The 13260-nt window shown below is 45.1% G+C and overlaps 1 protein-coding gene across 4 annotated transcripts; it reads right to left on the reverse strand.

Annotated features, from left to right (window-relative positions):
• Nucleotides 1-966: 966 nt before the first annotated feature.
• FBXO47 (F-box protein 47) lies at nt 967-11883 on the reverse strand. Of its 4 annotated transcripts, XM_057433234.1 has the most exons (12): nt 11769-11883; nt 11507-11622; nt 9791-9997; nt 9208-9378; nt 6429-6505; nt 5810-5887; nt 4705-4813; nt 3636-3812; nt 3390-3536; nt 2650-2792; nt 2096-2255; nt 967-1157 (listed from the first exon to the last, which is right to left on the reverse strand). In XM_057433234.1, the coding sequence occupies exons 3-12, from the start codon at nt 9969-9971 to the stop codon at nt 1036-1038; spliced, it is 1365 nt and encodes a 454-aa protein (XP_057289217.1). In that variant the 5' UTR covers nt 9972-9997; nt 11507-11622; nt 11769-11883; the 3' UTR covers nt 967-1035. The 4 variants fall into 4 exon arrangements, with proteins under 4 accessions (XP_057289217.1, XP_057289218.1, XP_057289219.1 ...); XM_057433235.1 differs by lacking the exon at nt 11507-11622; XM_057433236.1 differs by lacking the exon at nt 9208-9378.
• Nucleotides 11884-13260: the final 1377 nt, after the last annotated feature.

Genomic DNA, 13260 nt, shown 5'->3' on the forward strand with positions numbered 1-13260 from the left:
TGCAGGCTGCTGTCACTGGTGAAACCAAGTGGGGGCAGCTGCCATCAGTCGGCTGTCGCCTGCAGCTGAAGCACTTCCGAAGCTGAACGTGGGTCCCTGCAGCTAAAATCTGGTCCTGGAGGAACACAGAAATGTTTGGGTGGAGGAGAGGCTCTTTAATCATCGGGAGAAAAACAGCCACGTTGTAAACAACACAGAGTAAAGTAAGTGCTCTTTATTGTGCATCACATAGGCTTGAAGGCAATATAGGAGAGAACCAAAACCTTTCCTAAGGAGCAAACATTTATGTACCTTAATGAAACAGTGATCTTAGCCTACGTGGGTTTAACGTGTATCTTCCACTCGGCTAAGTCCTACAACAACCCTTTAACAGCTCGCTTCTCACACAAGGCAGGGAGAGGGATCTGAAGTTTCTTGGTTTATGGGTAGAAGGTGCCTGTGGTTTGAGGGGGGATTGCCTTGCTTGATCAAAGGCTGTCAGGAATCACCTCTTCCTGCTAAAGTGGGCTGAGGAATATAGAGAGTGCTTCTGTCCCAGGATTAAGAGGTAGTGAGAGAGACCTCTTCAGTGTAGCTGCACTTCTCTACTTACATCTGCCTCTTTCTCCTCCGATTCCCAAGGGAAAGCAAAATGGAAAGATCCAAATATTTTTGGTTCTGAACTAAGATAACATTCTTCAATTTGTGTGTGCCCCTCAAACGCGGAAACGGTGTCATTTTTATTGTGTATGCAAACAGCCACAGTGGGAAAAGAATGCAGGGTATGTTCCCAAAGGAGAGGCCCCCACTGCCTTCCTCAGTGCTGCCACAGAGCAGCTAAAGGCCCAGAACTCCACTGCGAGGTCCCAGCAGCTCCATGAGCTCATTCCACTGGGCTGATGTGTCCCTGGCTCCTCCCGCTGCCGCTCCAGCTCCTGCTGGAATGGAAGTTTTTCACAAATAATTGGACATTGCTTTGAAAAAAATGCTTAGGAAAAAAAAAAAGCTTTGGAAAACCCCAGCAGGATTTGAGCAGAGTCCGGCACACCCGGAGCGTCAGGCAGTGCTGCTGCTGGGGCTGACCAGGCTCAGGCATAGGAATTCCTTATGGAAGTTCGCTTGTGCGTTGACAAGGTGAAACAAGTTCAAGAAGCTGCTGTCCTCTTCATCACGATCCCCTGCGGGAGCAGAGCAAAGCAGTTAGGGATGACCAGTGAAACACAATTACTTCTTGAAGCTAAGTCTTATTCCCTGTGTGTTTTCAGCAGCCTCTGCTTAGATGTACAAGGCATCAGTTACAGCACCTAAGGGCAGCGCAGCTGAGGAAGCACACTGGAGACTCTCCAACATTTCCCTCACCAGCTTGTCCGAAGATGGACAAGAGCAATTGTGCATTAAGATGCAGGAGCAGGGTGTTCATCTCTCCAGCTTGTTACCATCAGCAGTCTGGAGGCTTTATGGAGGCTGACAAGCTGTGGTACAGGGAGCAGCTGCTCAGAGCCCTGGTTTAGGCTCAGCCCAGAAGGATCTTGGGCCTAACGCTTGGTGGGACCTGTTTTAGAAGAGTGTGGCTTCCCCTGGCCATGGCACTGGGAATCTCTGAGGCAAGAGGGACTGGTTAAAAGAAATGTCTCTCCCAATTATCATAGGATCCCAGCCTGGTTTGGGTTGGAAGGGACCTTAAAGCTCCTCCAGCTCCAACCCCTGCCACAGGCAGGGACCCCTTCCACTGGAGCAGCTTGCTCCAAGCCCCTGTGTCCAACCTGGCCTTGAACACTGCCAGGGATGGGGCAGCCACAGCTTCTCTGGGCACCCTGTGCCAGCGCCTCAGCACCCTCACAGGGAAGAGCTTCTGCCTAAGAGCTCATCTCAGTCTCCTCTCTGGCAGGTTAAAGCCATTCCCCTCATCCTGTCCCTACAATCCCTTGTCCCAAGCCCCTCTCCAGGTTTCTTGTCAGCCTTTCTAGGTATTGACACTCATGATTACTTATGACATTGATTTTATGATATCAAAGCACTTGAGGCAGCCCCATATTGCTCTGGTGGTGAGGGAAGAAGGAGGCCTGGATGTGGTGCCATGCTGACCAAGTTGCTCCCTGCCCTTGTCAGTGCTTACCAGACAGCACTGCCTGGAGCATGTCCATGATGAGGTGAGCAAAGGCATTCTCCAGACACTGTAGAAAGTAGTTTCTCTCCCCTGGAGTGCTGAAAACGTTGCAGACCTTCTGCATCATTTTTACTGCCCAGTCCATGCAGTACAGGTCCTTCTCACAGACCTGATGGACATGGGGAACATTAGAAACACGCCTTTTATGGTGGGAACAAAACCACAGAAGGCAAGATTAAATTTTAGGATTAAGCGTTGATTCTAATGCAGGGCTGTAGCTATGGCCTAGAAAATGAGGGGCTGCTCTCAGGACATAGAGGTTGCTGTTGTGGTTGGCATGCTAATGGAGGAGCTGCTCCACTTTCTGCTAGTGGTACTTCTCCTCAAAGCCAGGCTTTGCAGCGGCTGCACAGGGACCAGAGGGTGAAAGAGTTCCCAAGCCTCTGCCAGGACTTACTCCTGGTACGTAGGAATAGATGGGGCAACAGTTTTCAAGTCTGGGAAAGCAAATCTGGGGGTAAAGAGACAAAAGGCCTGAGCATGCTCTGTTCAGGGGCACTCACCAAGGCCAGGAACACCACGAGCCTGGCTAACTCAGCCACTCGCCCGTTCACAGCTTTACTGGCCATGAACGTGAAGCAGATGTTGTTTCCACTCAGAATGAGCAGCCGAGCATTGTTCTCCATGAGCCACTCCCTGGGAACCACTGCAGGAACCAGAGAGAGTTACAGCCAGCTTTGAACAAAAGAAAGGAGTGCCACAAGAACTGCTCTGAATGACATGAATCTGTGAATCATTGGCTTTGATAGCTAACCAGGACATGGAGGGGATACTCTCTGGATTGCAGTTGCAGCACTGAAGCTCCTACCAGCAGTGCAGTTAGAGCTCTTCACAATAGCTTTCATGACACAACCTCACCCCAAGCTAACTTTCAGTGTAGCTGTTAACATTGTTCAGTAGATGTTGGCTGGAACAACCATTATGTTTTCAGCTTACACAGCTTGCACAACGTTTCCTCACTAATGGCTAGACAAGACTTGGATTTTAAAAGGTCTGCATGGGTTCTTAAAATACTTCACAATGGGGAAAGACAGCCTGGATTTGTCAGCAGTGCTGGGTTTCTCTCCTCCCCAGCTACTGCCTGGCTTCCATGTGTAATGGCTTTTCCAGTTATGCTGCAGCTACTGTAAGGAATATCACAATCAGCTTCCCCAGGCACCCGTGTGCTGGAAACACACCCACTGCCAGATTTTAGGCCATGAGTGTATAATCCTATGGATTAATGATAAAGGCAAAACCACACCTGACAGCTCATCCACAAGACTGATGACATCGTCTGTTGTCCATTCTCTAGCTTCTGCATCATAGAGCAGTTTAATGGCCTCTGCTAGACCTTTCAGGCTGGCTTCATCTGTTGGTCCTTGTATCATTTTCTTCCAAACCACGTGTCCTGAGCAATATATGAACCACAACTGCTGGTAAGTGACCAAGTGATTAAACAAACTCTGTAAATGACACACACACACACACACCCCCCCCGACTACTCACCATCAAGAGAGGACACTGGCCCAAAGATGATGTACAGCAGGCGAGCTTGGTTAACCATGGGCCATGGCTTCAAAATGCGGGTCAGCCAGAACGCGGAGTCGCTGCGATGAACCCAGTGGTTCAACAAGACGCTGCGGCAGTACAACCTGATCCTCAGCTCCAGCTTCTGGGCACTTCCTGGGGCAAAAGAAGGTGGATGTTATCAATCCAGTAAGCCTGAGGTGATACAGATGATCACTTCCTTCATAGGAAGAAAAAGAAGGATTTTCTTAAAGCTGCACCAGAGCATCGAGAGGGATTGAAGGAAATTCTGGCTCTTTTAGGTACGTTGCACTAATTCAGGCCATAGGATCTATTGATGCAGCATGTGGTACCTTTCTGCAGCAACTCATGTCTAGTTCAAGAGCTCTCAGCTGGGTTTTGGTTTCTGGGGTTTGGCATCAGTAAGTGGAAATAGGAGGGAGGTGTGTATGTGGCTGTGGATAGTGTCCCATAGAAATACCCAGTCCTGTGCTGCACAACATGAGAATTTCTTGAGAGGTGTGTGCCACATCACTGCTGAGTTTTAGAAACATTAAACCTGACTTTTTACTGATTCCCTCTCTTTCTGTGCTGGTTCCTTTCCTGCTGATTTCACTGGTACTGGTGTACAGTCAGAAAGGTTCAAGTCCATGTTACTATTCACATACATATATAACTTATGCATTGGTTTGATAATGGAATGATTCAAAACACCCCAATGCCTCTCAGGACAACTCTTTTCACTTTAGGGTAAGTGAAAAGCATTAGGGTAACAAAAGCATTTATCTTTGATGCTGGTAAGCAAAAAATACCTCTATCTATCTGTGTGAAGGCCAAGTATTTGCCTTCAAATGCCCATTTTCTGCCTAACGTTGGAGCCAATAGAATGTACATGAGTCTGGAAAGGATTGGTGCTACAAGGCTTAGGAGAGATAAAGCAGTCTCAATTCTAGACACGTTTTGTTTGCAGTAATGGAGCTCCATTTTCTGCCTTTTCCTTGATAGTGTGTTTCGATTTGGTAGGGCTTTTGTCTGCTTTGATGATTACCTGGTTTGCTGCTCACAACTGTCTGTACTTTACGGGCTAAATTGCTCAGCTCCCAGAGGAAGTTAAAAACCCGGTGACACTCCAGTTCATCCCAGCCTGCTGTTAGGATCTGAAGGTTACAAAAGAGAGGGGGTAAAAATGAAGAGATTGAGCCCTAGATGTCCATCACAATGCCATTTCTCCTATTGGATCAATGCAATCTGTCCTGCAGTTTCTCAGAAGGACAGGGAGGGAAGGTGTCATACCTGCAGTGTGGTGCCTGCACAGCTCCTTCCTTATGAGCAAAGGGAAACCATTATCTGCTATAGAGGGGCTGTGCATTATGCCAGAGGTTGTGCTTAAGCTTAGTGCAGCCCAGAATCAAAAGCTGCCAATGGTGTCCCACATTCAGAGCCAAGATCTTAGTTTGGAACCTTATGTGGAGAAGTACAGAAAGGGATTTGCTACAAAGACAAATGTCCCAGCACAAGTAATTATCTGTAGCTCTTAACCACAGAAAGATAATACAGGTTTTGGTATTATCAAAGCCTTTCTTGCTGCATGTGTATAGAACACGTGTAACACAAGTTTCTAAGACTTAAATGCTTTTTAAATGGGCTCAGGGTGCCTGTTCTTTTCAGAGAGAATTTCTTTCTGTATTTTGTTTTACTGTTGCTCTCCACTAAAGCCTCCACTATGGCAATTCCAGCACTTCACTATCAAACGTCTCAAGTAGTGTTAAGAAGCCCAACCCAGAGTGTTCTACTGCATCTTTGCAATCACAGCAGTCATTACGGTAAGTAAGCCTCTTGAGCTGTGAATTTGAAGCTGTGTAATCAAATGTTCTCCTTCTCCCATGTCATCTTAGATAATAAACGGCTAATCAAGATCCAGACTGGTTGGTAATGAAATCCAAACCGAGGAATTCCCAAGTCAAATCAGCAACTTTAACAAGCAGAAAGGAAATTCGGGGAACTGTGTGAATAAATACCTTCCCCCTACATCCCAAGGCTCAAAACCATCTTAAACGTCTAAATAGCTTCCAAAACCACAGATTAATTTAGAAAAACTGCCTCATTTTTCTTTTCTATTTGGGATACTTGCCTTGTCTCCATAGATACTGTACCTGTAAAAATACCCCATAACACTGTAATCCCAAACAATGCAGAGGACTTGGACAACCATTAAGTTTGAAACAGGAAACCTGGAAGGGCAAAACATTTGTGATTTATCTGGCTAGAAGCTAATTCCTGTGATTGAAAATTCTCTGTGCTACCTACGGACATCAATACTGATTCAAAAGACTCAGAGGACTCCCTTATTGTATAAGGAAACAAATTATAGTCCCTATGTCAAGGCTTAGCATTAAGTCCAAAACTGTGGTCAAAAGGGTGTGCAAATGGTCTCTAAGATGAGCAACCCTGTCTCCTCCAGGAGAGTCACATTCCTGGAAGAGCTGTGCTCTTCCTCTGCAACATTTCTAGTAGTCCACAAAGTGAAGAGAGGCTGAAACCCACTGCTCTTGGAATATGAAATCTCTGCAGAACAGCCTTAGTCTAGGCTGGCTTAGGCTTTTCTCTTGTTAAAGAGAGACTGATTTCAAATCAATAAACTCATTACACAGTAGTAATAAACTCCAGCAAAGGGACAGTAAAAGGCATCATTCAACATTAAGTGCTTTATAGAAATGGTGTTGTAAGTGCAAGGGACAATTAGAAGCAGTAGTGAAAGGACCATGAACTTACTCCTGAGAGAACCTTGTGGATGTACTTCAGCCTCTCTTTAGTAGGCAGGAGAAGCGTGCATCTTTTAAGCAACAATCCTGTGAGCAGAACAAACACATGCATGTTGTCAGTACAGCCACGCAGCAGAGGCGCTCCTCAATGAGCAGAAGTGCTCCCATCACACATATCCAACACACCATCCAGAAAAACTGCTGTGAGGCAACAAGAGCAGCACAAAGAGTAATTTGTGCTTTGGAGGAGAGGTGCACCCTCTTGTAGCAGAGATATCTTTTACTAGAGAAATGTTGTCAGGGCTTCCTAGGCCATAACTTGTTTATTGTGTTGTTGTAAAATCCCCGTTAGCCACAGTTGGAGCCCTATAAAAATGACTCTATTGGTTTTAGAATTACAGCAGTTAAAAATACTGGAAAGAAATGTTACTCGTTGCACCTCTTCTAACAGTTCCCTGGGGAATGCTGTTTTCCCCTTCTATCATGGAAAGACGAGCTTCCCAAATTGTTTTCAAGATAGCCACGTGCTCTAAAAGGAAAAGATTCTAAATGGTGTGAATGTAAAACGTAGCTAAGGGGTGGAATTCTTTTTCCTCTACAGGACTGAAATGGTCCATTTAGGATGTCCAAGTCTGGAGTTCATTATAGTGTGGAACAGCTACCCTACTGATAGAAAAGAGGTTAACAGCTTGCTTTTCAAAACCTTTTACCAGAATTGTGTATATATATAGTTAATTAATCAAGAAATCCACAGAAAAGCATGTGCTTTGTACTTTTCAGGGGGAGGGAAAAAAGAGGAAACCTTTTTTGTCTGAATTGTCAGTCTCCCAAATAACACACAGCTTCTCCAATGTCAAAAAGTGCTTTCTGCATTCACTGTGGTTCCAAAGTGACTCTTTCTTTCTTTAGCAGGGTGTGAGCATTCCTGTGTGACAGACATCATTTATTCATCAGCCCATGACAGCGTCCAAAGCTCAATCAAGTCAATTTGCTCTGGACTATAATAGGCTTTAGAGAGATGTCCCAGACAGGCATCAGCAGGGGGAATCCTGGTGGGTGAAAGGGTTGAGCAGAAGGTGCTGCTCCTGGGTTTGCTCAGCAGAATCCCCCCTGTGCAGAAGGACAGGGCCATGATCATTTAGAACTCAAGTCTCTTTTAAACCATGGCTGGGATTCTGACCCTATTATAAGCACTGGAAGATTTTACTGTGCACTTGAGTGGAGCCAGACCCCTGTGAGGTTAAGTGACATTTATGTACAGTCCCTGCTCAGGCTCTCTGAATGACAATGAGTTTTTTCCATTGTATCCAATCTTTTCTGCTGTAAAGTGAATATTGATTTTGCAACTGACCTCTGAACAAAAACGTACTCTTGAGTCTTCCACTGATGACACAGATATTGCCAGTGATCTTTATATTTTGAGTATGACATTGGTTTACTACTAGGCCTACTATAGTGTTCACACCTACGTCCAAATAGCAAGTTGCTGTTTTGTGTGTGTCAAACTAATTTTGACATTTATTTTTAGTTGTTTTTTAAGAATTGTAAGTTTTCAGGCTTCATTTTAAAATAAACCACTAAGATTACTTTAAGATACCTCAAAACCTGGAAGGATTGCTTACAATAGGAGCTCTTTGGTCTGAATGACTTTAACAGTGTTCCGTTGCCTTTATTTAATGTCTGAAGTTCCAACTGTACTTATAATTCCACATCTAACCATGGCATCATTTTATTTCTCTGTTGGCTATCAGAGAGGTAACAGTAAATAGCTGTGGGTCAAATCATGTTATAATTTCATTTGCTTCCCTGATAGAATGCCTTAGAATGAGTTAGAATAAGTGTGTTTTAAACGTTAGCAGAAAAGTTAAAAAGCAAATGGGTTTGGATTTGAGGCTGCACAGCGCTCCTCCTTACCACATAACCCAGGTCATTCTGATCTGTTTCTATTAGCAGGAGGTCTGAGCAGCTGGAACAAAGAACATGTGCATCTTTTCACCCAGAAAGAGCTTGATTAGCACACAGGACACCATGACAGCCAAAGCACAGACATTTTCACATTGCCCTTAAGCTCAGAGTGAGAGGAAAATGTGTTCTCCATGCCTTTTTGTCTCTGAACTCTGAGCCAGAGCTGCCAAAGAGAGCTGTAATCGCTGACAAGTGAGAGAACATTTTTATGATGAGCATGCTTCTTTCCTAAGGAGTGGAATGTGCTCTGGAATCCATCTCAAGGAGACTGTCAAGCAGTCTTCCCGATGGCAACTGTCCTTGGTCACTTTAGAGTTAGGCTGGCTTTAAGTGCTGCGGCTGCATTTCCCACACTGAGGAATGTGAGCTACTCCGGAGTGCTCCAGGAATGCAGCCTGAGCAGCCACAGTCCTTCCTTCAGGCAGTGTGGGGCCTGGGAGCCTGGGTTCCTGCTGCAGTTTCCAGTGCTGGTGGCCAAACAATCTATATTTGGAAACACCTACTACTGAGAGCTGATCCTCTGCCCAGCCCCTGCTTGCCATTTAATAGGGGGGAAAATAAAACCCGACATAGAGGAGGCAGAATATACATTCTTTTTTCCATAACTAAGAGGCTTTGGAATCATTTCAGGTAATTCCTCCCACCTCCCCTGGCCAGTTAATGGAGCAGGCTATTTGGCACCGAGAGGAACTTCTCTTTCAGAGGGAGCTGCACAAATGATTTGGGCCGTATCTTCAGCATTTTACTGATCAATGCAGAAAACAGAAGAAACCTTTTAACCGAGCTCAGTTCTCTAATCTTTACCATTTGCATTAAAGGATCACCTAGAGATCTGTAGTGCTCTAAAATATAGGATCCTTCTCCCTTGCCAGGTAGCTCAAGGTTATGGAAGTCTCGCAGTAAGAGCCTTTGGTTTCCTGCTGAGGTTGAGATGTAATTCATAAGGTGGTTGCTGATGGTTTTCGACACCATGCTGAGCATGCTGATATCCTTCACTGAAAAGGCAAAACCCAGTATACTTGTAATTCTTCACAGCAAGAGAAAGGTTAGTCAGTAACTTGATCTTCCTCAAAAATAGGCCAAGATATAAGATTTATCTCGTATATACCAAAATTTAATTAGTTTATCTCTTTTGCTAACAAACTGTAGTCATCAGAAATGGAGAGATCTAATAATGGAGAGACATAATAGGCAAAACCCACTTCAAATAATTTTTCATTATCATTTACATTTTTGGTCATTTGGTTCTGCATACATAAAAGCTGAAAATTCAGAGAATAACTCACATCAAATGGCTTCACCCAGGTAAAAGCTAAACCACTTTACATAAGAATGGATTTTTCTGAATGGGAAACTTGTGGTAATCTTCAGACACTGGAAGGGAGATTTTTCTTATCAGATTCTCACCTGAAAGATAATTCAATATCATTTGAAAGATCTCTAGTGGAAGTGTTTGAAAATATCCAAGTGTTGACAGAGATTGGGAGTGTGTGTCCGAGGGGTTGCAGCGCTGACTGGAGCGACGGGTGCTGCGCCTGTATTTCTGATTCGGAATCAAGGTGTAGCTGGTCCCTGGGGTGGAGGTCATTGTCCTGTCAGTCCCATCAATTGAACCTGGAGAGAAAACATGGAAGTCTGTCATAACAGAGGAAGAAAATACCATCCCCGAACCTAGGAGGAAATGGCCGCATTGTCGACACTGCGATGGAGCGTGAAAATCTGGTCATATGCATAGGATAAGGATTTGCTTTAGTTTAGTGCAGTGACATTTAATTTACTAAGTGATGTTCTAATTCCATGCCTCAGAGAACGGAGTATTCAGCTGATTTTAAAGGAGGAAAAGATAAAAGCATGGGGGTCATCCTTTGAGTGCGACATCGGGAAGATGAGAAAATAGTTCCGAAAGGAAACTCTTGAAGTGCATGTGATGGTACAAGCTGCAGTGGTTAACTAAGTTCTCTTACCTTGGTACACCAACTATTCAATAGAATAAGATGAAGTTCTAGGGGTGTTATTGAAAGGACTGTCATGTTACTTGATTCCTCTAGTGATAGCTGTTTATACACAGTTATACTACTTACACAGATGCTTGCATACGACAAAAAAAGGGATTAAAAGTAACAAAGTGATGCTTCAAATCATTTTTTCTGCAGCATTTAAGTTGGCACGTGGCTTGATTTCATATAATGACATATATATTTTATATCATGACATATATATTTCATATAATGACATATATATTTCATATATGTGTGATATACACATGTGAACAAAGAAAACCAATGAGCCAAACTCTCCCAGAATCCTGAGGGCCTGAAAGGAATGAGCTTTAAAAGATCAATACCTAAGCTCTTTTGCTTTGCTTTCTGGTTTCTGAGTCCCTAGAACAGGCCCACCTCACCTTGTCAAGCAGCAGTGAGAGTTAGTGCCTCGCTACCTCGAGTCTTATTCTTTTTAACAGAGATTTTTCACACTGTTTCTTGATTCCAGCAGCTGAGGCTCCAGGGAAATTGCCACGGAGAATGAGTGCTGCAGTGTAATTACAAGAGCTGGCAGCGCTGGTAGCAACAGAACTGGACCCCATCCAAGCTGCAGTGCAACATCCCAGTTGCCATCAGTGGGAAACACGCTTGGAGAATAGGCCTCATTGTTTGGAAGATTAAAAATTGACAAAAATTACAGCAAACGAGTTCCAAACATCCTTCATGTTTCTTACGAAAGCCTGCAGAGCCAGACCTCTCTAATGTGCCACTGAGCAAAATTACCACATCCACAATGGAAGCACTGTTTGTCCTGACAACTGCAAGAATACAGGCCATTTCATTAGCAGTGTTACAAATGGGTTTGGCTGGCTCGGGCCTGGGTGTTGGATAGAGTTTGCATTGTGCAGTTAAGGAGGTTATACTTCACTGGAAGCCTTTTTCATTTTGGTATGGTTTAATTCTAGCTTCTAAGCTCCAAGCTTAAACTTTCACAAGGCTCGTGAGCCAATATAACTGCTCCTAAAATTAGTGTTTCATTAAGCTTTTGCACTGCCTGAGACAGAAAACTGCTGTAACACCTTTAGGAACAATCAAGAAACCACTTACAGATAAACATAGGTGCATATGGATAAATGTTTACCTTCTAAAAGCAAAGGCTGAAGTCAGTTGGAAATGTATACTCACAAGTGTGGGTTGAACACAGCTTGAATTCCTTGTGCACAGTGCACAAAGCAGCTCCACTCCTCTTTATAGCCACTAAAATGCGTTCAAGACGGGCTAAACCTGATACATATTTCAGATTCATAGACATAAAGTTGCAGCCCTACGCTACTTTCTTTTCCTCCCCACTCCCCTTCCCGCGCTCAGCAGGACTGTACTTGGGAGGATTTATGGCCTCTTACCTCGGGTCTGCAATTGTGTTATAGGGAAGGATAAAACCACTTTGCCACCAGGGAGGTTTTCAGCCGAATTCAGCCAATTCCGGTCTGTTCCCGTTCAATCTGATCGAAGTGGAATCGACTCCCACTATTCGAACCTAGAGAAGAGCTAGATAAAAAGAACATAAATAAACCCGACTACAAACAGTGAGTTTCAAAGCCAAAAGCTTTAGAGACTTTTACTGAAAGCTCCCATATGCTTCCTCTTTGACTTAACGTGGGGTTTTCTTTCTGAGGGAGTTCAGCCAGAGCAGGGCCATGGTGTGAGCATCCCCATCTGCTTGCCGGGATATGGCTTGTTTAGAGAACTGCTTAATCCAGGCTGGAAATTGAAAGGTAAACGTTAAATATTTAACAAACTAAACTCAGAATATCAGCCAGGAAGGGTGGCCTTATTTGTTGCTATAAGCTGATCTGTTTACAGAGCAGAAAGCAGCAACTCCCAGTGCAGAAAGCAGCAAATCCCAATGTTTCTTGTCCCGGAGCAGTCGCTAACCGCCCGCTAATGGATGCGCTGTTGTCCTGGTGCCCTGTCTTAGGGTTTGGCAAACATTTATTGCTTACTTTGGAGATGGCTTTGGAACATTTCCTCACAAAGAGCACGGAACCATTTGCTTCAAATATTAGCTCCAAAGGGGATTTTTTCCCCCCTTATTTCTTTAGGTTTTTCCTTCTCAGTGCACAAAGGCACGGGTTCAAGTGAGGGAGGACAAACCTCGAGGGCCCTGCTTGTCCTCGTACCCCCCCCCAGCCCACACACAGTGCACAACCCCTATCTTTTCCCTTATGCTAAAGGCATAACTACATCTTAAATACCTCACTACGTCCTTAAACGACTTCTATGGGGCTGCTAGCGCGGACTGAAAGCACCTCGGGAAGGGGTAGCCATGAGCCCAATGCAGAGCTGAGGGAAGCCTGCCCCTGCTCATGGCGGCTGCGGGGAGGGAGGACCCTTCCCCTCCAGGGTCTGCATGGAGGGGGAGCACCGACCCCTGCTTGCTTCTCCCCTCACGCTGGGTTTGCCCTCATCGATGCAGTAAGTTATGCTTGTCCTTCGGGTTGGGTTTAGCCAGGCCATGACATACCTTTAGGCCGAAGAACCAGCTAGGCCGCGCTCCCCTCCCACCCCCCCCCCCCCCCCCCCCTCCCCAAAAAAGGGGGACCTGCACCCCCAAACCTCCCCCAGGCACTAAAGAAGGTCTCAAGTTGATGCTTGCTTACAAAGAGCACCATAGGAGCCATGTTTTACCTCAGGGATGAGCCCTGTCCTCAACAGCCCCCCAGGGCCGGGGCGCCTGCGTCTGAGGGGAGCCACAGGGGTGTGGGGTGGAGGGGGGGGGGAGAGGAAAAGAGTATTATTATTGTTATTATTATTATATTATTATTATTATCAATTCATCATTTAAAGCATGATTTCAGCCACCCATCGCTCCCTCGGGGGCTGAAGTGGGTCTGT

This window comes from Pezoporus wallicus, unplaced genomic scaffold (assembly GCF_028554395.1).
Source record: "Pezoporus wallicus isolate ANWC-B61680 ecotype Strahan unplaced genomic scaffold, APGP_CSIRO_Pwel_v1 contig_10813, whole genome shotgun sequence".
NCBI classification, from domain to species: Eukaryota; Metazoa; Chordata; class Aves; order Psittaciformes; family Psittacidae; genus Pezoporus; species Pezoporus wallicus.

What these genes read in the sequence shown, in the direction of transcription:
- FBXO47 (XM_057433235.1), bottom strand. Translation starts at nt 9,971, where the DNA reads ATGACCTCCACCCCAGGGACCAGCTACACCTTGATTCCGAATCAGAAA. An exon ending in TCGTGGTGTTCCTGGCCTTG is followed by an intron (nt 2,256 to 2,649) that starts GTGAGTGCCCCT and finishes CATGTCCATCAG; the next exon opens with GTCTGTGAGAAGGACCTGTA. An exon ending in GCTCCAGGCAGTGCTGTCTG is followed by an intron (nt 1,158 to 2,095) that starts GTAAGCACTGAC and finishes CTGCTCCCGCAG; the next exon opens with GGGATCGTGATGAAGAGGAC.